The following is a 23709-nucleotide window of genomic DNA, read 5'->3' on the forward strand; positions in this document are numbered from 1 at the left end:
TACACAATCTCGCTATCGCGCTTGTGGAATACCCTACCCAGTGACATCAGAGACTGTCGGAATTTAGCAGCGTTCAAAAACAAACTTATTGAAGTTACGTTTTCCTCGGTGCTTATCGCGATGATCATTCAACGATTATTGTTGAACGATTAAATGTTGAACGATAATCGTTGGTTACCTTTTTTCTCGGAGTGTCTGCGATTTGTTGATTTTTCACTAGTCCCGTGTTTTCATTCGCAATCGCATCGTTCTAGAGGAAGGTTGTGTTTAACAGAATGAGTTTAATGAGTAGACGTAATAGATTACTTAAATGCCTTTTGATTGAGGAGATGGAAGACAACGAAATACTTCTCCATACGTATGGGATGAAAAGAGCAAAAAAAACCACCGTTTGCTTGAACTCAAAAATGAAGAGAGACTGTATCAAGAATTTAAATAACTTAATTAATAACTTGATATTCCAACTTTATTGTCACTTTGATCCTTATAGGACGCATGTGACAGCTGCCACAGTGAGGGATGATTCGCCACTTCCTCGAAAAGAATTTCATAATCCGCGTCAGAAAACGAAGGAACCATGATACACCTCTTTCTCTCAACAAACGTTAACGACTGACGATTATATTCAACCTTTTCCTGACGTACGATCGTCGTTAACGACTCTAGCGGCAGTCGCTCGGAGGAAAACAGCTCCATATGAAATACAAACTAATAGTGCTCAATGATTATCGTTGAACGATCATTGCGACAGCCGCACCGAGGAAAACGTACCTTAAGCATTTTCTTACTGCGTAGAGTAGGTTTAATGTTTACTTAATTGTAAAAAAGAATTCTTTCTTCTTAACATCTACAATAAACTGTCTAGCCTTTATTAATCAGTTAATCTTTTAGTACTTTAATTTATATTGTATTTGTAAATTTAATATTAATTGTAAATTATAATTGTAATTGTATTCTTAATATTGTAGTTGTAATTCCCTGGTAGAGGGGAAGAGAAGGCCCAATGACCTAATCTCTACCAGGCTAAATAAATAAATAAATAACGGAGTAATTGATAAATAGTCGTAGATTACTGATATATGTAAAATATAAACACAAAACACGAGTATACCTGCATAATTTTCGTGATCATTACTAAGATCTATTTTATCAATCAATTGCAAACGAAAGTAAGAAGCAAATATTTTTACTTGACCATAAATGAAAAGAAAAACGATAAGTGCAACTGTGTGCGTTCTCATTATATACTATAGCTTTTATTTAACACTGCACTGACAGTCCTCTGGGACACAGAATTACCTTCAATCACGCGCTCTGACCACTGTTCTACGTCATTCATCCGGGACGAGTAACAACAACGCTCTGAAACTTCACAAGTGGCCGACTTGCAAATACAGTAACTTGGCATAGCTCTGGCGACAGGCGCGATAGTCTGCTGGTTCGGATTTTCGCTCGGGCGTGGTTTCTTTATTTAAAAACACAGATAAATTTTTAGAATTTTTGAATTAGATTTAGACTATTAAAATTCAGGAAATATAAAACAGAAATAGAATAAAATAATAATACATATAAGAAGAGAATCAATAATTATTAATAAATTTAGGACCGAATGAGTGTTGTCGTCCCCAATAGTCTAGGAAACTAATGGCAAAGCAAGCGCATTTTTTCTGAACTTGACGTCGTGCGCGGGCATCAAGCGCTAAGTATGGAAAGAGGAAGGGTTGTCTATATGAATAAGCAACCTGTTGGATTAAGAAAGCAGTGGTGCACAAACTTCAAACGGAACGTGAAATTTTATGTCGTTATTTTTATATGGCTTCTTTCTGTTTGATATTATCTACACTGTCTGTAAAACAAAAGTACTATTAGCAATTTCTTAATATTGCACTTGTGTTTTAAATCTTAATAACATAATAAAGAGTTAAGAAGGAATATTCACTTAAATTCCATAGTAGTACAACTATGCTGTACTAAATGGATCAAACACATTATTCATAAAGAAATTGATATCCCAAAAAAGATATTGAGTATGACATGATAAATTGGAATTGATATTGATGGTAACTTTAGCCTTATAAAAGTAATCAATAAACTAATCAAAACAATATTACAGTACAAAGCAAAGTTACCTAGGTGCTGTGTATGTTTTAAGTGTAACTAATATTCCATAACAAAACTCTTATCGCATTATGCTTTTAAGAAGATATTGGTGAGCAACTTCCTATCATAAAAATATTAAATTATTTTCTCGAAATGTGCTGAAGCTATAGAGCTGACATTTTCATAACACATGGGCACGTATCTTTTGCTTGTGATGTAACAGTAGTTGTTTTGTTCATTTATTTGATTACATATAATTTCCATGCGAATATTTTCAAAAATTTCCATACACTATCTTCAGTAATACGTATTTACGGTATATTAGATTTACGAAAACATTATGTAAGGCTAATAAATAAATAGGCCTATATCTGAAAATTTCACTTTTCTATAAAAAAAAAGTTGATAAAATATTTCTTTTGAATAAAAAAACCAAACTTGTGAAAAAAGAGCATTACAATTAAAACTTAAATCCTTATAATGTACTATACTTCTCAGACAAATCTAAAAATTAACATGGATACAGTTTTAATAAGTTCTCTTCCCTTTATCTACTGTATCAGTGTTGGCCATCCTGTATATAGCTCGACCAAGCGGCATATACTACCTCTTTCGTCTGTCTCTTTCATTTCCGTTGTAAAGCGCTCAGGCTCTCCTGAGCTCTAAAGCGCGCGCTTGATCCTATGGGCATCAGTTGACATGACTAGTCTAGGGCTAAAGGGTTGCGGGTTCAAAGCCGGCTGAGGTCGATGGATTTTTCAGTACTCAAAAATCCAGAGCGCAAGTCCTCCGGATGGGACTTTAAGCCGTGTGTCCCGTGTCGTGAAACACCTCCAAGCCTCGGTGCCTCTGGACAAAATTTCGCTTCTTTCTCCTTCTAGTAATACTTCAGTTGCATACTAGGTGGTGTTGGAGGTGATCAGCTTAACCATTTGTCCCTCTTCCCTCTGTCGATAAATAAGTGTAACTAATTCTATTGTAGGTAAGGAAATCTCAGCCAGGAGGTGCCTATGTTCCGATTCTGGAAAGATAGGCTCAATCAAGACAGCCTCCAATACTCAGATCTTAATGTAGATATCGATAGTGGCTAAAATGGCGCCGGTAGCTGTCCAAGCATGATTACCACGTGGTTTTGTTATGATGTTTTCCTGTGTTAATTACGTCGTGAAATGGACCGTTCGTGTTGTGTACCGGGTTGTAATAATTATAATAGTGGATCTGTGTCTCATTTCAGCGTTCAAATTCCCGAAAATACAACCTTACTACGCGACAAATGGTTTAGTGCATAATCGTAACAATTTCCAAGTTACGGAAATTACAGTTTGTTGTTGTTTAGTCAACTGTCCGAAGACAGGTCTGAACTTAACAAATGATACCAACAAGGCACCACTTGTGAGGCAACTAAGCCAATAGATAATGGGGTAGGGTGGCTAGTTCCTATCCTCCTAAAATTACAGTGTTAGACATAAAACATTTTGAACCTAGATTAGTTATTAGGAAAGATATTTTTCCTATCGTAAATGGTGATGCTTTTCGTATTCCTCGGGAAATTTCGAATCTTACCCATGACGCCTAAGAACCATATTTCCTAACCAACTTTCATACCGTACTGTCAGTCATTCTAGCGCTAGAAAGAATCCACATCAACGGAAAGGGGAACAGATGGAGAGAGAAGAAGAATTTGTCAGGGAATGGTATGAAAGGGACATTATTAGCACTTTTAATCAGTTTCAAAAGTGATGTTCAGGAAAGAAGTATGGTTTCATTTATGACTGTTATTTAAGGTAACTTGAACGATGATAGTGTAGAAGAAATTCCATCATTAATAACTATACAAAAATGTTGAACAAGGGAAAAACATTTCAAACCAATTATAGAGAAAAGTGAAAATAAGTCATGAAGAATTAGGCCTGAGTCCAAAAGTGGCAAAAATAAAAAAATTGAAATTCAAGACAAATTAGGCTAAGGACCCTAAGTTGTCAACATCCATCTATAAAAAAAATAAAATATAAACTGATTTATTATTAAGTTATTATTATTATTATTATTATTATTATTATTATTATTATTATTATTAGTAGTAGTAGTAGTAGTAGTAGTAGTAGTAGTAGTAGTAGTAGTAGTGGAAGTAATAGTGGAAGTAGTAATAGCAGCAGCAGTTGTATTAGTAGACTTTGTAGGCCTAATATTGGCTGACCTTGTTTAATTGTGTTATTCATTTTGAGCATGTGTTATCCTTTTGTATGCCCAACAACTATTAGTGAACATTTGCATTTACTGCAGTAACTTACACGGAGTTCAGGGTATGATTTTGAACTTACTGAAAACTATTTTCAGGCTGCGTTTGCACTGTCAAGTTCATAACTTTATAGCAATGTGTTTCTACTCGTACCGTACTTATCTTGTTGTCTCGCCTTTTAAATTGAACCTAACATTACTAATAAATTAACGCTGGACGTTTATTTCGGACAAAATTTAGTAATTCAACTTAATAAATACGAAACATTTAACTATTTTGACATAAATGTATGGCGGAACCGTCTATATAAATGGAAATGGTTGGACCGCAGCGGCGGCCATCTTTTTTCTGTATTAAGGTCTGCGAATTGGAGACGGTCTTGGTTCAATGAATGAATGACTATTGCTCGTATTCTATGGCAGTTCGATTCCCGCTTGAGCTGATTACTTTGTTGGGTATTCCCGAGATTTTCCCCTTTCATAAGACGACTGTCATGTATTTTAAGACCAATACTTGATCTCATCTCGCTATCACTAATTCAATCAACGCTGAATAACCTAGTAGTTGATATAGCGTCGTTAAATAATCAACTAAAACTGTTGTACAAGTGGATGTAATTATAGTCTATTAATGAATATGGTGATCATTAGTGATCTGTTCTTAACATTATGTTGTTTACATTTTAGTTCCAAGGTCGAGTCACGAAGATAATAATAAGGGACTTGATGGAGAGGGCAATCGGTTCTGCAAATGTGTTTGAGCGGTACGATGTGGAAGAATGTATGATAGCTGTGGGACTGTGCGTGGATCCAGTGTACAGAGGCCAAGGCCTGGGTCTGGAGATTCTGAAAACTAGAACCGATCTTGGAAAAGCTGTCGGTTTGAATGTGACCATGACAGTTTTTACAGCTGTACCGTCTCAGAAACTTGCGCACAAATTTGGTATGGAGGTGCTAACTGAAATTTTCTACGAAGATATTCAAGAAGAAGGTAAACCTGTTTATCCCAATATTAAAAGCAAGTCCATAAAAGTTATGGCTAAGAGGCTATATTGATAAGTGAATGTTTTCTTTCGGTGTAATTATTATATCTCAGATAGTAATTATCAAATAGGCCTAATTTACCTTTAATAGCTTTAATTCATAATCGGTGTTTAAGAATAAAAATAATGTAACCCCATTCGTAGGAACCGAGACGAGGTTTTGCACCTATATTCATGTTATACAGCAGCGGTGACCAAAACTCGAGCTGCAGTGATTACATGCGACAGAAGAAAGGAGACGGAGGAAAGGTACTTGGCATGAAAACTACAACCAGTGGTGGTTCCTGTACTAACATCTTGATCAATCCCGCGGAAAAATTTCAAGCTTTGCTGTATCAGTAATGTCACTGCTGTCATCAAGAGCCAGTGAATAATATACGATTTTTCTTGCTTCTTTTTTTAACTTTTCTCTTGAATATAATCAGGAATTTTCTAAATTCTTATCTCGATACTTAGTCGAGAAATCTGTAGTTTTTCAAAATTAAAAACTTCTTATGGACAAGTTATGTAAGCTATTTTAATCATTACTCTTTTGAGAAATTCTGCTTTAAAGCTCGAATATTTCAAACCTCATTAGGTAGCTGACTTCTTTATATTTATTTATGTCATATTTTTCTTCCTGGCTATGAATTAAAACATGTCAATTCCTACCGTTTAACAGTTCGTTGCTACATAATATTGAATCAGTGTTTCTATAATATTATTATTACATGAATAACTAATAAATACTGTAGTTACTTTCATCTAAAGTGTTAAGAAGATTAAAATTGAGATAAAACCTAATAATGTTTTCGTTCTAGGGAGAAGATCTAAAAATAAAAATATTCATGCACGTACAGAAGAATTATAGAAACACATACTTAGTGATCAGTAATAATAATAGTAATAATAATAATAATAATAATAATAATAATAATAACAATAATAATAATAATACATTATTCAGCGTGGCAATTAATGTTTCTATATTCTCCTAATTGAACGTTGAGCAAAGTAAACATATTACATTTTCTCTGACAGAACAACAAAAAAAGTTCCCCTTCTCATTCTTTACGAAACCACCTATTACTGCTTGTAGAGACAGAGTTTGTAGAGCGACATGATACCGCCACTGCTTGCGTTAAGTACGTGAATGAAACACGCAGCAATGTACAGGAAACTCCTTGTACCCGTTTGAATGTCTGTGATCACACGATGCAATCATGACACCCGCTTTGGTCACCGCTGTTACTGAACAAAATGTCTAGTTAAATTTAATTACTTATTATGGTTGTATTTTAATTTGTAAAAATACCATATTTCTAAATTGATAGTAGTCTAAGATTTGTTTGTTTACATTCCAACTGAACATGAAGTCCATTGCAAATGATCTTACGCCAACATATATCAATACACAACAGAGTAATAAGTATAAAAAATGACTGCTTCGGTTCAGTAAATAAGGGCTGTCTATTCTAATTTTAAAAAAAATGGACTCACGATACACGTTTTTAAATGGAAAATTGGGTAGTTATAGAAAATTTCATTTGAATTTTTTCTTCAGTTATGTTTTACCACCAGCATTTTTTCTGACACTGTATATCGTTTGCACTCTGTATATACAGGGTGTTTCCGAGCTGGTGTTACAAACTTTCAGGGATGATGGCGAAGGGCACATGTATCAATCTGAGATCAGGAACCATGGTCCGGAAATGACTGAGTCGAAAGTTATATGCAAAAATAGTTGTGTGGAAATGGAATTGTAATTTGGCACCACGTGCCCTTCTTCCCTTAATTTTGAAACAGTCGTGGGAAAATGATATGGGCCGAATATCTCCTACGTTGGTACTTGCCCCGATACAATCTGTGAGCTTGTCTACTGTTCCCATTGGCTCATCCGTATTCGAAAAGCACGTCTGCTTATTCCGCTCTCGTGTACTCCTCCATTCCACTAGGACTGATCGACTGGACACTGCAACTTGTACACATACACTGCTGTCTACAGACGTGCATATCAGAACCGACCATGTCCGTTACACACTACGCTATCTGCATTGCTTTAGTGTAGCTTACTGTCCCCATCCCTCAGACAGCGCACTGAATGGAATACTGTAAGTAGACAACGTAAACAACGTCAGATGAATGCAGTATGTGTAAGATGTACAGATAAATACACATAAATAAGGTTTACAGAGGAATAAAATTATTTCATTTCCACAGAACTATTTTTGCTTGTAACTTTCGACTCAGTCATTTCCGGACCATGGAAATTGATACATGTGCCCTTCGCCATCATCCCTGAAAGTTCGTAACACTACATCGGAAATACCCTGTAGAATACGTCTTGCAACAATTTTATTAGTTGTAGTTAGTTTTCTTCATTTAAAAATCGAATTAAACCATTACTGTACACCAAAATAACAAAGGGAAACTTTTATTTTCTGCATTTGTATGAAAACACATTTTAATTAAAATAAGATGTGAATTCGCTTATAGATATTTGCGGTTTAAATAGCCCATATGCAAGTTACTAACTACACAGATTTTCATTATATAGTAGTTATTTGTATTTTGTATTCATATGGTTACTTACGAACACCGATATTTAAATTGTATAAGAAATATTGATAATAATTATAAGGTGGACCAGAAGAACAGGTGATTTCAAGCTTCGGCTTTTTCCGGCTAATTTCGGTTGTATTAGGCTGAGAACTTTTTTGTTGTGTTTAGGAGTGTATACCATTTAATTATTATAGATAACTGGAGTTGTGCACAGCGTGTGTGTTATCAATGCTCGTTAAAAAAATCAAAGCTATAGTTTAGTGACAGCACAGCGCTTGTTTTGGCAGCATTAGAAGATCCGTCGTAATGATCCAGTGACATCTGTGCGCATGCGCATGCGCATCTACTTTCCTGTAATGCCTGAACCATTCGCATTTTGTAAAGATGTAAGTATAAGACTTTATGCAGCATGCGGCAGACACAAGCAGCCGTATTCATAGACATTCTTAGCGAGGGCTTCCGGTGGATTATCAGCGAACTAACGTTTTTCGTATTCATAAACCAGTGTTAGCGATATGATATGATATGATATGATATGATATGATATGATATGATATGATATGATATGATATGATATGATATGATATACAGCCGTGGCGAGAACGTGACTCGCGAGATATTGTGGCTCGCAGTGATAGTTGTGCATTTCGCTTGCTTCTAACCTCCGCCAACTCCCACTCTCTCACTCACTGGAGTCAAACTCCGTTCCATTTGTATTTGTCTCTGACCTGCGAGTGGCATATGTCTCTCTCGAAACCATGTACGAAAGTTCCAAATAGGATGAGAGGACGCATTTTTTTGCTGTCAGTATGATGAGAATATTAAATGTATGATTTGTTCACAAATATTACGAGGAAAACGGTTGTATAACATAAAACGGCATTATACTACATGTTACTGATGAAACATTAAAAGGTTAAGTGTTATTGTTGTTGTTATCATCATCATCATCATCATCATCATCATCATCATCATCTCTTACACCGATCCTTTTTCAGCAGATGTACGAATAATGCGGTTAGCTCTTCAATTTGAACTCTCTGATTTACTATGTGATGTCAAATGAAAGCTAGATGTAAGGACTTGACAAATGTTGAACTTTCAAATCTTTGCCAAAAAATAAATATCCCAAGCTTCGTTCTTTCGCTTGCTCTGTTGAAGCCATTTTCGCTACAACTTACGTTTGTGAAAAAATATTTTCAACAATTAAAATAGTAAAAACCAAATTTAGATCACGACTGACAGACAAATACCTTCGTGATCAACTACGACCAGCAGTAAGTGACATAATTCCTGATTTTGAAACTTTGTCGCAGAGACATTCTGAAGACAGTTAATTTTAGATTGTGATATTGTTCATTTATTGTTCATTTCTTTCTTCGTTACCCGTACTAAACATTAGTTTGTAGCCTTGTACTGTATAAAATTATATTTAAGTGCTTGACGTAAGGAAAATGAAAATCCGTTAATACGTCAGACAGTTGCTTTACTTCCCCTTCGGGTGTCCGCCTCCTTCCATAGGTGCTATGCACGTTGCAGGTTACACAGTGGCTCGGCGCACGATTACATTTTCGCCACCGCTATGATATGATACGATATGATATGATATGATATGATATGATATGATATGATATGATATGATATGATATGATATGACATGACGTGAATCCTGTACAAGTAACCAGTCGATAGCCGGGGCTAGTTTAGCACGCTCGTAGCGCGGGCTAGCGAAATGTCTATGAATAGCACCCCTAGAACGCGATGTCCCAAGAGATACAAAGTGGGTTTGAGCAGAATTTTCAGGGCTTCCCTCGAATGTAGTTCTTACAACAGCGATGTTCTCTGATGTTCGCAGACTTTTCATTCTTCCTGTACGCTTATTCTTTAGAGCAGAACCTGTCTTTTCCAAATTCCAGCCCACGTTTTGGTAGCATGCGCGGATAGCTCTGACCATTACAACAGATATTCTAATGCTCCTGAAACAAGCACTGTGCAGTCACGAAACTACAGCTTTATTTTTAATAAGCATTGATGACACACCTACGTTGTGCACAATTCCAATTCTCCATCCTAACTAAATGGTATACACTCCTAAACACAACGAGAATGTCCTCAGCCGAATCCAAGCGAACTTAGCCGGAGGTTTAAAATCGCCCGTTTTTCTGGGGCACCTTGTATTAATAGTTTAAAATAAGATTACAACTAAGTCAAGGAACAAGCAAGGCTTTTAAATGTCAGGAAAATTGACCAATGTATGTAAAAAAATGTAATCCTTTTATTGTACAGTCTAAGTCCGAACCAGCGTGATTCTATCCGTATTTTACTATACGGTCGATGGATGAAATTCTTAAGAAAAAAATACATATTTATTTTGCTCTGTTTTATTGTATTTAACTTTAATTTTGAAAGGTAAATAATGTAGCAAATTTTTCTCGGAATAATAAGCTTGCCCTGAATAGTTTTATATGTATGGGATATTTTTTAGATTGAAGAGTCCACTACAAGAATGATGGATGTCACTTTCTTGTCGAAAGTGAACCAAGACTGTCAATGCATAGCTTAAGACATATAGAATGTACATACAGAGTTATATGGCATTAACACTGATAGTCATTGTCCAGTAATGATCGGAAAATCACAGTTAAGCTTTGAGTGCTAAGCATTTCAAACTTTCAATTGCTTCTCCTGCAAAATGTATTCCAAATGACATCCATCATTCTTGCAGTGGACTCTTCAATTGTAATTAATTGAATAATGAAGTATGTTCAATATTTTGTATTACAGTTCCTAAATAAAACTGACTAATAGTGAACTGAATTATTTTCTTCAGTACACATCTGTTATATAACCTAACTATGCGATCTCAAATATTTTCGAAAAGGAAGGAGGTGTGGAAAATCTACTTGCACAGGCATGTACCCAAGGCGGGGCTCACACAATGGAAGGGTAGGCCTATGTACTGTATAATTCGAAATTCAAAACGTAATAAGACGTAGGTAAGGCAAAATGATTAGTTTACTGCATTTGTCTTTTAATATCTTTTCAGATACTAAAAATTGTAGAAAAGAAGTGACTTAGGCCCCAATGACCATGCACCGATGAAATTTAAAAAAAAATAAAAATTTTACTTTAGGTAGGCCTATACGATAGTCTCTAATCTCCTGCGACTCGGTGAAAAATGTAATCAAGACCTAGTTTTTTACTGGTTATAGTAGAGCCTACAAGGCAACTTTTGTACACTCTTATGTTTTCAATTTCAAAATTTTTTGTTCGATACGTCGATAGTATACAGGCCGACTGAGAGTGAACACGGATGTACTCATAGCCTTACTTACTGGCTATTAAGGAACCCGGAGGTTCATTGCCGTCCTCACATAAGCCCGCCATTGGTCCACAACATTAATCCAGTCTCTATCATCATATCTCACCTCCCTCACATCCATTTTAATATTATCTTCCCATCTACGTCTCGGCCTCCCTAAAGGTCTTTTTTCCTCCGGCCTCCCAACTAACACTCTATATGTATTTCTGGATTCGCCCATACGTGCTACATGCCCGCCAATCTCAAACGTCTGGATTTAATGTTCCTAATTATGTCAGGTGAAGAATACAATGCGTGGAGTTCTGCGTTGTGTAATTTTCTCCATTCTCCTGTAACTTCATCCCTCTTAGCCCCAAATATTTTCCTAAGCACCTTATTCTCAAACACCCTTAACCTATGTTCCTCTCTCAAAGTGAGAGTCCAAGTTTCACAACCATAAAGAACAACAGGTAATATAACTGTTTTATAAATTCTAACTTTCAGATTTTTTGACAGCAGACTGGATGATAACTCATAGCCACAGCATGGATAAATATATAATAGGATGCGAAACTGCGGTCAGCACCATCTGGCAGTGGGGGGGGGGCTGAAATAAGATGATCAGCGCCCAACGTCGTAGGTGGTCAACATTAGAACTACGTGTTGGGTACATTACCCAGAGTTCTCTATTTATCTATTCGAGATATTGCTAGAGGACTCGACGAGGAGCCAAGATGGCAGACAGAAACTTGGTAATAAGTGAACATAAAGTGATATTACGTGTGTGTATAAGCAGTGGATGTTAAACAGTGATGTTTATGGACTTTGTAAAAAAAATAGTGTTGTTGAATGTATTGTAAAGTAATAGTAATATAATAAATTGAACTATCTAAGTAGTTCTTGCAGACTTTTCAATTGCGCTGTACAATAACTACCCAAAGAATACAATCCCAATTATCTAACCTTTTGCTTTATTTTTTTTGTCTGTGTCTGGTTATATTTTAATTGGGTAGTGTAAAATAGATCGTATATTTTATCTTCCTGTTGGCTCCAGTAAGAATTTTCAGTAGAAGATGCTGTGAGGAATAAAAATGTAAATGTTTTATTTTAAATTGGGCTAGTTTTGAATATCGATGAGGGTGGGAGGGAGGGAATACTTTCTGCACAGTTTAACATTTTCGTCACCAGGTGCGCTGCTAAATGCATGGAGTAATTACTCTTTTCGCTACTTGGTGCTCTGCTAGATGTAATAACGCCCCTCCCTCTAACAGGTGGCAGCAAGATCATTTTCTACAACAGCGCCTTTAGTATGTGTTACGAGAAACTCGGTAAGTTTCGCATCCTATTATATATTCATCCATGGCCACAGTTGATAAACAGTTTAGTTCGCAGAACCGCCGCCGGCTCCTCACTCGACTTGGACGGCTAATACCTATACAGACGTACAGTATACCAGATCGGGAGCCACTGACAAGTGGAGCGTGCTGTACTGATATTGTTTTGATTAATGCATGCTTTTAGTACAGAGACATTGCAAGCAAACCTTGCTGTGTGCACCGTACTACATTCTTTGCATGACGTCATAAATAGTGTCTCCGTTGCCACCTTTTAAAAGTTTACTTACTTCAGAAGGTATGAGATTTAGACAAGTTAAACCAATTCTGTTATCAGTAATTGTACCTCTAGTTTACAGTTCGCTAGAGAAAAATCCATTTAAAAAAAGTAACTTTGAGTTTTTAATTTTTTGGATTATGCATACCCTTCCATTGTGTGAGTCCTGACATGGGTATATGCCTGTGCAAGTAGATTTTTCACATCTTGTTTCATTTCGAAAATATGTGACGTCGCAGAGTTAGATGAGACACCCGTATATATATTACAGGTATAATCGGCAATGAATGTATTGGAGGGGAAAGGAAATGGCCACCTTACTCCCTTATTTCCTGGCCTAGTTGCCTCATGAGTGATGTCTTATTGGTGTTACTTATGAGTAGGCTTCAAGACTTGGAACCCGATACAGTAAGTTTACTGTGCATGTACTATAGCTTGTTGACTCGCTGCAGGTAGTGAAAGGTAGAGATGTGTTGAGGTAACAACGTTGCTGTCTAGAGTATAGTACGGTATTATGGGGAAACACACATATGTACATTCTGAAAGTAAATATACGTTACACAATGACATTGTCAAAAGAATGTGAAAAGCATTTATTCTCCTGTCTTTTATAGCCATTTGTGTTTAATTATACACAGTGTTAATGGTGGAAATAAAGATGTAGCAATTTTAATTTCTTCATTTATCCTATTGGTCGTCTTTAGGAAGTGCAGTTACAGTACCGAATTGCAATGTACTACAAGATACATTCTCAGTGTCTCAAACGTAAATATTTTTCGGTTATCTGTCAAACAAAGTTTGTACTGTGAAAAGCTGCGCTCTACGTCGCATGACATGATAGGAGCAAAACGAAAAAACCTAACATCATTGCAGTCTCTAAGAGACAGTCCTTTATTCTCGGGTGACTCTATGTCCACTAATTTGCTTTTTATGTTACACAATGTTCCATATCCGTTATTTTTACATAAAATTGATTTCCACTTCTGTTTTACACGTTCAGTAACCGGTGTACTTGGTGTCTCATTAATTCTCTGTGTCATTTCCTCAACTAACTTGAGGGCTTCCGGCAACTCTTGCTCTGACTTTTCTAACCATGTAATAGTTTCAGACACAGTTTGAAAATGGGTTTGTATGAAAACCAAGTTATTCGTCAGAACCTTCAAATCTAGAGCTTTAATTATTCTAATTGTAGAAGAGTCGTCACTCAATGTGTTGATTATCTGCACAATTGTACGGGAGTATTTGGCATAATAAATAGCTGCGTTAAGCCATGTACCCCATCTAGTAACAATAGGCTCTGGAGGTAGAGGAAGAGTGTGTGCTAGTTCCTTGAATTTCGCAACCGTCTTTGCGTATTTGTTGGCATTCATTCTACAGTACGCGTTACCACTACACTCAGTACGCCGTTATGCGGATTTCCCACTGAACTGCTCTATTGGGTCCGAAATCTCGAAGCCTACTTATGAGATTCAAACCTGTCTTCGGACAGTTGACTAAACAGCGAGTTCAGAATATGTGCGTCAGATACGTATGCAACATCCGACTATATGTTCACATATCACCGTCCTTCGCAAGTCTTTCGTTGCTCCGACTTAAAGAACGTAGAACTTCACACTCTTTGTCTTTACTCTTTCGAATTCTGCACACTTCAACACCAAATTACCTTTCGTCTCGTTTCTCTTATCTATACTCTAACTACGATGTAAATACCAGATCACTTATCTGTGGCGCGTTAAGTATACCTCTTCATAGAACATCTCGTTATTCATCATCTTTTACAGTATCCACCTCGCGACAATGGAATTCCCTGTCACAAAGTATTAGGGGCTGCAAGACAACAAACACTTTTAAAAACAGCTTAAAAGATAACCTTCTTAGCATTTCACTCCAATCATACTGACTTAAACTATCACTGTCTGCATTGTTACTCCTTCCTTTAGACATGCATCCTGATAGTGCTGTATTTTCAAAATTGTGTCATAATAATCTCTTTCTATTATCCAACATTATTTGAAATATATTAACATTCTATATATTTTAGCTTAATTCTGCTACATAGTTTATATTTCAGTGTATAATTAATAGTTCATAGTAATTTGTTGTTTAATTCGTAAATAACTCTTGTAAACATGTAGCTCTTATCTAAATCAAATTGTTGAATTCTTTGTAAGTTTATACATATGTATGTATACTTTTTGCTGGTTGAGTGGAAGAGAAGGCCTTATGGCCTTCTCTCTGCCAGCTAAAATAAATTATTATTATTGTTATTATTTTTATTATTATTATTATTATTAATATTAAACAACAACTAATATACTGTGTATATAAGGACAATTATATTTCCATAATAATTTTGAATTCCCACATTGAATGGAAACGAATCAATCAAGAAGTAAGGCAAGGATGAAATTTATAAACATTGTCTTTTATAACATATAATATCCTCTCGTAAATTAATGGAAAATAGTACGGAAACATGAAGATTAGTAGGAACTTAAAATCTAGGTGTCCTACACAGCCGACAATATAGTGTTCGTTCGGAAATCGGAAAATCCGAAGGTGAGTTGCAGCGATCATTTTATCAATTTGAACTTTTAGCTAATGCAGAGTTTCTCAAACTTTTCTGAAGTGGGGACTACTTTCTTAAGTCGGAACAGTTCCGCGGACCACCTCACTCTTATTCTCTTCGAAAGCAAATTTATAATTTATGTAACATATTTTGATACCAGTATAATTATATTTTAAAATAGAATTAATTAATTAAAACTAATTAAATTCAATTAATTTTATATTAGTATTGACTAATTAAGCTAATGTTAGAAGAAGAAAATTCATTTTGTTTCTTTAGTAATTCAAGGCTATCAGAGTTTCGATAATCTTTAATTTATTAACTAAAAATAAATAGGCCTGAATGTTCGTACTCATATTAATGAGATGGATGAGCCTGCCGATTCTTGCACGGTTCTATATTTGGACGTATGCTGCTAAGCTTAAGTCGGAGATCGTCACATACATAAAGTCGATTTCGGTAGCCTACTTCGTTTGTTAGATGAAAACCCTTTCTCACACTGATACGTAGAAGCAAACTAAATTGTAATCTCTAAAGCACTATTGTGCTGTTCACTATATTCTGTTTTCACTTGTGATGAGGTCCAGAAATTAACCATACCTTCCGCTTGGAATTTCATTTTAAGTCCGATCTCATTCGAAAGTTCAATTAACTGTTCTCTTTCACTCAATGAAAGTGATCACGAACCCATGAAAATTCGTCATATTTGCTTGGAAAATAAGTTTCAAGGTGTGACCTCAGAGTTGTATTATTGGTGTACGACGTACGTACAGTACGTGACGATTTCAATGTGCAAACTGGGTGTTGACAAATCTATTAAGAAAGTCATCAATACATAAAAAAGTTCGGTCCTCTGTTATGAATATGGATGGTCCCTTGGCTGGGTTACAGGCACGGCGCCAGATGTGCAGGGAAATACCACATTCATAGTGCTTTAAATTCCTCTTTTGTTGTTGACAGTAGAGTGGGAAGTCGGTGGACAGATAGGGAAATAAATTTCATAATATGTCAGTACTGGCAGAAAAAGCGAAAGGCGATTGCCATGTGTTATTTCCAAACTCTGAGATCTTCAGCTATAGAGTGATGCGCAATCGTTTGAATTTTATTTTTTCTTCTGCATTTTTTGAAGGACCACAAGGGCAGATCTCGAGAACCACAGGTGGTCCGCGGACCATAGTTTGAGAAAGGCTGAGCTAATGAATACAACATGAACATTTCCATAATTAAAAACAAAAACTTCAAACCTCCACAGGTTAAAAATCATACAACAATTCGAGCTTATAAGATACTAGCAAGGCCTACTTTAACCTATGGCAGCAAAGCCTGGACCATACGCAAAAATTACATGTCCAGAATTATTGCTTGTGAAATGAAATTTTTAAGACGAACTGTAGATTATATACACAATGGGATGAAAGAAATTTCAGACATAACGATACTGAAATAATTATATGTCAAGTCTGTTATCGAATATATAGACATGTACAGGCAAAATTGGAAGGATGGATCGATCTCGTATACAACGCTAACTTTTGAATTATCGTCCTGAGGGAGAAGATCTCTAGGAAGTTCCTTGAACTTTTGTGAGTGACCTAACAAGTCATAGGTCTAATATGTAAGAGGATGAAGAGACTCTCTTGAGTTATTATGGTAAACTTATCTTCACTTTTTGGACCAGATGAATGCTAGCCCCACAGTGGTGGATCTATTGCTTTCACAGATGCTGCACAGTGGATAGCGTTTTTATTGCGGTCACCGACGTTGAGAAATAAATCCGATAGATATGATCTTTTGACATCATAAATGTTCATTGCAAGAGTTTCTGATTCTGAGCGTCAGGAGGAAGATTACAATACCAGATTAAATTTTAGTAGTAAAATAGTATGTCGACTATAAAAATGCATTGCAAACATCATGTGTGTAAAATCTCATGAAATAGTTTCTAGTATATATTTGGAATACTGACCAGTTGCAGACAAAACGTAAACAACATATTTATTTTGATTATCAAGTAATTGGGATAAAATCAGGGCGCTTTGCATATCTACGTTATACATTGTGGAGTTAGTTCAGTGAATAAAGACTAGGCTTATAGCTTAGTAAAGTGTTATTATTATCTTACCAAAATAGTGGGAAAATTAAAGTCAAAATTGACGTGGTATTCTTTTGCGTGCTAAACTGGAGAATTACCATGGTAGCTTTGAACCGTGCCGTTACGTTTACCACCAAATTTAACTAAATACACAATGTCGCCAACATAATAACATGACGTTGGTGTGTGGCGTAGTTGGAGGGAGAAATTTGTTTTTTTTCTCTCTCTCTCTCTCTCTCTGTCTACCTCCTTCGTTCTGAACATTATTGAGAGATAGCACCACTGTTAGCGACAATGTGTATTTGCGTAAATATTGCGAGTAAATTATGACGACTGGCTTAGATGAGAGGTTCGCGACAGAAACAGTTTTGCTGTAGCGCATGCGTGGACCTCTCATGCAGTGGGAGCGTGATCCTTACTTGAATTTATTTTCGCGTGTACATTGCAGCTTAAATGATTGAGATCCCTTCTTGCTCCGGTTACAGACCTTGCATATGCGAAGGTTAGGTTTTTATTAGTCAAGTCCGCGCATGCGCAGTCAGGTAATATGATCCTGTCCCGAGCCGCACGTGATAAGTGATATGAGGTCGAGGAGTGGGAGAAGGTTATGTTAGGTTAGGTTAGGGTTAGGTTATGTTAGCTTTGGTTAGGTTAGGTTAGCTTAGCTTTGGTTAGGTTAGGTTAGCTTTGGTTAGTTTAAGTTAGGGATAGGGAAGTGACAGGAGATTTTAACATGAAGTTCATGTACATATTATGTAATATAAATGTTATCATTTTCATGTGTTTGACGAAGCTTTTTAATTTTAACATAAAATTTGATTTCATTCGTCCATGTAGTAGTTAAAATTATGTAATATGACAGTTTTTGATTCGTTATATTGATAAACAATAATAGGCCTCTAATGAAAGCGGTGAATAATGTCATGGCCCCTAATTTTTTTTTTTTTTCGTAAAGGGCTAGGTATTTTTCTATAGGCCAGAAATAAAAGAGCAACGCGGTCATAATTACGGATTTTACGCTTTGGCGAACATTAACCGGAAATTTACTTTCCGTCATTTTAATGATATTCCGTGAAACACACCTTTTTTCCTGTTCATTTCCTTGTGATAACCTCCTTTAAGATCTAACTACATCTGCATTTTCTCTTAATGCATTCAAAACCCGCCGTTATACTACGTAAAACCTTGCACTTGACTAATGGAGTGAATTATTTAAGAATATGAATTTTACTACCACCATTTCGATTGTCTTTTGTTCGACACGGCTCGGTACGGCCTGGTGACTAGTGGCCAGCCAGTAGCGTCGACTATCGACATTGCTCTGCCGTGGATATTATCCAGTTGTTACCTTTTGAGTATTTATACCGTGAAAGTTTCAAATTATTCCACAAATTGAATATCAGTCGTAAGACCTTTATACATTTGTCTAACTACAGTAGAGCGTCTCGTTTAGGCACAATGAAAACGTAAACAAAGTGCAGGTAACGTGTGGGAGAGGACGAGCCGTACGATAAACACGAGGGATGCACAAGGTTTTAGTTACAACATTTATGGTGGAGCATTAATTGTAATTATATTTTACAAAAACACACGAAACAAAAGAACACAAATTGCATAACTTTATCATATACACGTTTTAAGAAACAAGCTATTGTAACGTTGAAATAATTCAATATAACAAATTAAATTTTGCTACTTATATGAAGTTGCTTTCAAGCTACATTTTTATGGTCACAATTTCATTTTCTGTATGACTAGAGTCGACGGCAATTCGGAAGGCGGTAGCCTGCTAACGTTTGCGTCGAGAGAGACAGATAGAGAGAGCAAGGCAGCGTACAACATTGCCACATTGTATTTCAAGCGCACGTGCAATACAAATAGCGCAGGAGAGAATTTAAATTATCAAAAGACAATAATGACCTTTGTCGTTGATTACTGTAAGCACGACACCAAACAAACCCTCTTTCCTTCGCTAACAGTATTCTTTGCAAATAGCTGGTTTTGGAAATGGGCTACTGAATTAAAATGTCTCAATTAAACTTACAGCAGAATCAGTATATGCCAACTTCTGTCTGATGCTTTTCCAATTCACTGCGGGCTATAGCAAGGAGATGCACTATCACCTTTACTTTTTAACTTCGCTCTACAACATGTCATTAGGAAAGTTCAGGATGACAGAGAGGGTTTGGAATTGAACGGGTTACATCAGCTTCTTGTCTATGCGGATGACGTAAATATGTTAGGAGAAAATCCACTAACGATAAGGGAAAATACGGAAATTTTACTTGAAGCAAGTAGAGCGATAGGTTTGGAAGTAAATCCCGAAAAGACAAAGTATATGATTATGTCTCGTGACTAGAATATTGTACAAAACGGAAATATAAAAATTGGAGATTTATCCTTCGAAGAGGTGGAAAAATTCAAATACCTTGGAGCAACAGTAACAAATATAAATGACACTCGGAGGAAATTAAACGCACAATAAATATGGGAAATACCTGTTATTATTCGGTTGAAAGGCTTTTATCATCTAGTCTGGTGTCAAAAAACCTGAAAGCTAGAATTTATAAGACAGTTATATTACCGGTTGTTCTGTATGGTTGTGAAACTTGGATTGTCACTTTGAGAGAGGAACAGGGTATTTGAGAATAAGATTCTTATGAAAATATTTGGGGCTAAGAGGGATGAAGTTACAGGAGAATGAAGAAAGTTACACAACGCAGAACTGCACGCATTGTATTCTTCACCTATCATAATTAGGAACATTAAATCTAGACGTTTGAGATGGGCAGGGCATGTAGCACGTATGGGAGAATCCAGAAATGCATATAGAGTGTTAGTTGGGAGGCCGGAGGGACAAAGACCTTTGGGTAGGCCTAGATGTAGATGGAAGGATAATATTAAAATGGATTTGAGGGAGAAGGGATATGATGATAGAGACTGGATTAATCTTGCACAGGATAGGGACCGATGGCGGGTTTATGTGAGAGCGGCAATGAACCTGCGGGTTCCTTAAAAGCCATTTTAATAAGTAAGTAAGTAGGTAACCATGATGTATAGGCGATAGAAGAATATAAGCCATTGAATCATTGCTTTTGGTGAAATATTGTAATGCTCGACATACCAATTTGAAAGAGACGCCAATAAAGAATTGAAATGCATTATTATTATTAACTTCTAAGTTCTATCTCTACTACGGTAGCAACGAAGTTTTTGTGACCTTAGCAACGGGTACACTGTGCACTTCGATTGACGCAATTGATTAATCTGTACTAGTGGAGTAGACGTAGCAAAGATAAGAGATGAATTATCTTCAGATGATGTCCTTGACACTTGTTCATCTGTAGGTTTTCGCAACACTTCCTACTCCGTATCTTGGCAAATAACTGCCTCTTTCGCATATCAGTTTTTTATTAATCACCTCATTGTACAAGATAATATATAGGGTGAACCGTAAGTAATGCCATTAATTGCAGGGAGCTATTCTTTTAGTTATTTCAAACAAAAAGTGTAATACAATAAATTCTGCTCGTGTTTGCTTTCTTTTCGAAATAAAAAATGTTTTATATAAAAATATTTGCTATCATGTTGTGCGAAAACCATTGATTTAATTCTCAATATGCTTGTCAATTTAAGAGAGCAGTGTATTATGATGATAAATGATTGAAATAATTTTAGTTTTCTCCTTTAAATGTGCAGAAATAAGATTCGAACAAATGTAACTTTTCGTTCTGCAAAAGAATTTTACAATGTTACATGTGTTCGGATCAAATTTATGCACATTTTAAAAACAAAACTATAATTCTTTCAATCACTTATTATCATGAGACACTGCCCTCTTAAACTGACTGAACATACTGGGGATTAAATCAATGGCTTTCCCAAAACACGCTATTAAATATTTCATATACAACAATTTTTATCTAGAGAAGGAAGCAAAAATGACCACAATTGTATCAACATTTTTTTTTGTTTGAAATCTCTAAGAATAACTCCCTGAAATTGATTATATCACTTACGGTCCACTCTGTATATAGAAGGGCCAATTCAAAAGAGAAACAACTCAAAACTGAATGTTTTGATAAACCTACGTTTTATAGCCTATGTTTCCGTGAAAAATCCAAGGATCATTGAAATTACTCCAAATTCCGTTACTGATATTTTACATACTAACTTATATGTTTCAAATTAGAGTATCTTAATTGGTTTCTTCATAACAATATGGAGCTTAAAAATGCATTTATCTGAAAACTTTATATTTTGAGTCGTTTCTCTTTTGAAATGGCTCGTGTATGTATGTATGTATGTATGTATGTATGTATGTATGTATGTATGTATGTATGTATGTATGTATGTATGTATGTATGTATGTATGTATGTATGTAAAAAAGTATTCTCATGCAAAAAAGTATTCTCATTAATCCACTCGTTTAGGCCATTGAAGAATTTTCTACCCTTTTCCATGAAAAAAATGTTAGTGCAAACACTCGTGATGCCCCACTACGATTACTGTGATCTTCTGCTTACTGACCTAAGCGTTACTTCGGCGCAGAGACTACAACGTGTTCATAATATGTGCGTCCGTTTCGTCTGCAATATTCGCCGGGCTGATCACGTAACACCATCCCTCGAAATGTTGTCCTGGCTCCGTCTAGAAGATCGCAGGAAAATCCACTGTCTTTCCCTTCTCTTTCACATATTGCATTTCTCCACTCCTGTCTATCTTGTGTCTCGTTTTCAAAATTTATCCACCCATCATAACCTAGACACACGATCACAACGGTCCTCAATATTATCCATTCCCTCCCACCGAACATCCTCATATTCATCTTCTTTCACTGTGGCTGTTCCTCGGCTTTGGAATTCCCTACCGAGTAATGTCAGGGACTGTCAGACATCAAACCAATTTAAGAATAGACTAACGAAATATTTTTCTAACAATTCTTGTTAACAATAATAGCAGTTTCAGATTTCTCAGTGTTTAATAGTAATATATATCACAGAATAAATATTTAAATTATCTCATTATTATTATTATTATTATTATTATTATTATTATTATTATCACTATTTCTTACCAATGTTTATTATTGTCATATTAACATTACTTATCCAACTTTCATTATTTACTTTCATGTTGTTTTATGGTCTAGATATTAATGTAATAACTATGTAACCAATTGTATTCAATTAGAATTAGAGTCTGGCTGGGCGGAAGAGAAGGCCTACTGGCCTTAGCTCTGCCAGATTAAATAAATAAATAAATAAATAATAATAATAATAATAATAATAATAATAATTATTATTATTATTATTATTATTATTATTATTATTATGTACATCTTTGACACGGAAATTGGTCGCTGTTCAGAGACGAAGTCACGTCGAAATAGCTCGGGAATCAGTTCGCTGTGTTTAGACGCGTGCATTTTACATAGAGAGATTCGAAGCCTGGTCTTTGTAACGAGAAGAAAGAGATCTACCGCTAAGCCATAAAGCCTTCGTAGGGAATATGTTGTTTAGTGACATAGGCCTACAGATACGTTGCTGCTGTGACTTGATTTCATCTTCGACCTCGGTGCTTAATATTTCTCGGCGTGAATCTCGCGTTACCCCGATCGACACTTACACAAATTCAAGCTACAGGAGATCATTTTCCGTGTCAAAGGATCTACGTATATGTTAAAGCTTCGTATTCGGAAGCTAGCATTAAGGAATGCAGAGGCACGTGCCCTCCCTATGATTTCATAACAGTTTTATTAGTTATTATTAGACCTATTATTATTATTATTATTACTGGCACTACTACTACTAATACTACTACTTAATATTATCATTGACAGTACATAAAAATTAATATACAGTATAATAATGAAGAGGAAGAAGAAATTCTATCAAGACACAAATGTCTCTGTATCCTTACACCTCTTATAGCCTACTTTTATCTACGTACTGTAGATACGTTCATAAGACTATTGTGTAACAATACATTATGCAACGAGCCTACAGTGGTAGTAATTAAGACGCGAGTATGTTTATGAAAAGAGCGAAAACGAGTTTAATAACTTTCATAAGAGCGTCTTAATTACCATTATAGGCAAGATTCATATAGGACTGTTTTTGTTCGAACATATTAAATGTCCAAGTTTTGGGTTTTTACAAATATCTTACCTTGTTACTTTACTGATAATGAAACGGTGACCGTGAGTGTATT

The 23709-nt window shown here is 35.8% G+C and overlaps 1 protein-coding gene and 1 long non-coding RNA gene across 3 annotated transcripts in view; both read left to right on the top strand.

The window, feature by feature from the left end:
• LOC138691210 (uncharacterized) overlaps window positions 1-14853 on the top strand; it is a 39695-nt gene extending 24842 nt beyond the window's left edge. Inside the window, exons 2-3 of one of the 2 annotated variants that reach the window (XM_069813007.1) lie at window positions 5026-5329; window positions 11728-14853. In XM_069813007.1, the coding sequence (XP_069669108.1) occupies window positions 5026-5329; window positions 11728-11834 (411 nt within the window). In that variant the 3' untranslated portion in view covers window positions 11835-14853. Of the gene's footprint in view, window positions 1-5025; window positions 10735-11727 lie in introns of those variants that run through there. The other variant, XM_069813008.1, reaches the window with a different exon arrangement.
• Window positions 1-23709, top strand: part of LOC138690972 (uncharacterized) — a 443659-nt gene that overhangs the window by 328713 nt on the left and 91237 nt on the right. The window lies entirely within an intron of this gene.

This window comes from Periplaneta americana, chromosome 16 (assembly GCF_040183065.1).
Source record: "Periplaneta americana isolate PAMFEO1 chromosome 16, P.americana_PAMFEO1_priV1, whole genome shotgun sequence".
In the NCBI taxonomy this organism is placed as follows: domain Eukaryota; kingdom Metazoa; phylum Arthropoda; class Insecta; order Blattodea; family Blattidae; genus Periplaneta; species Periplaneta americana.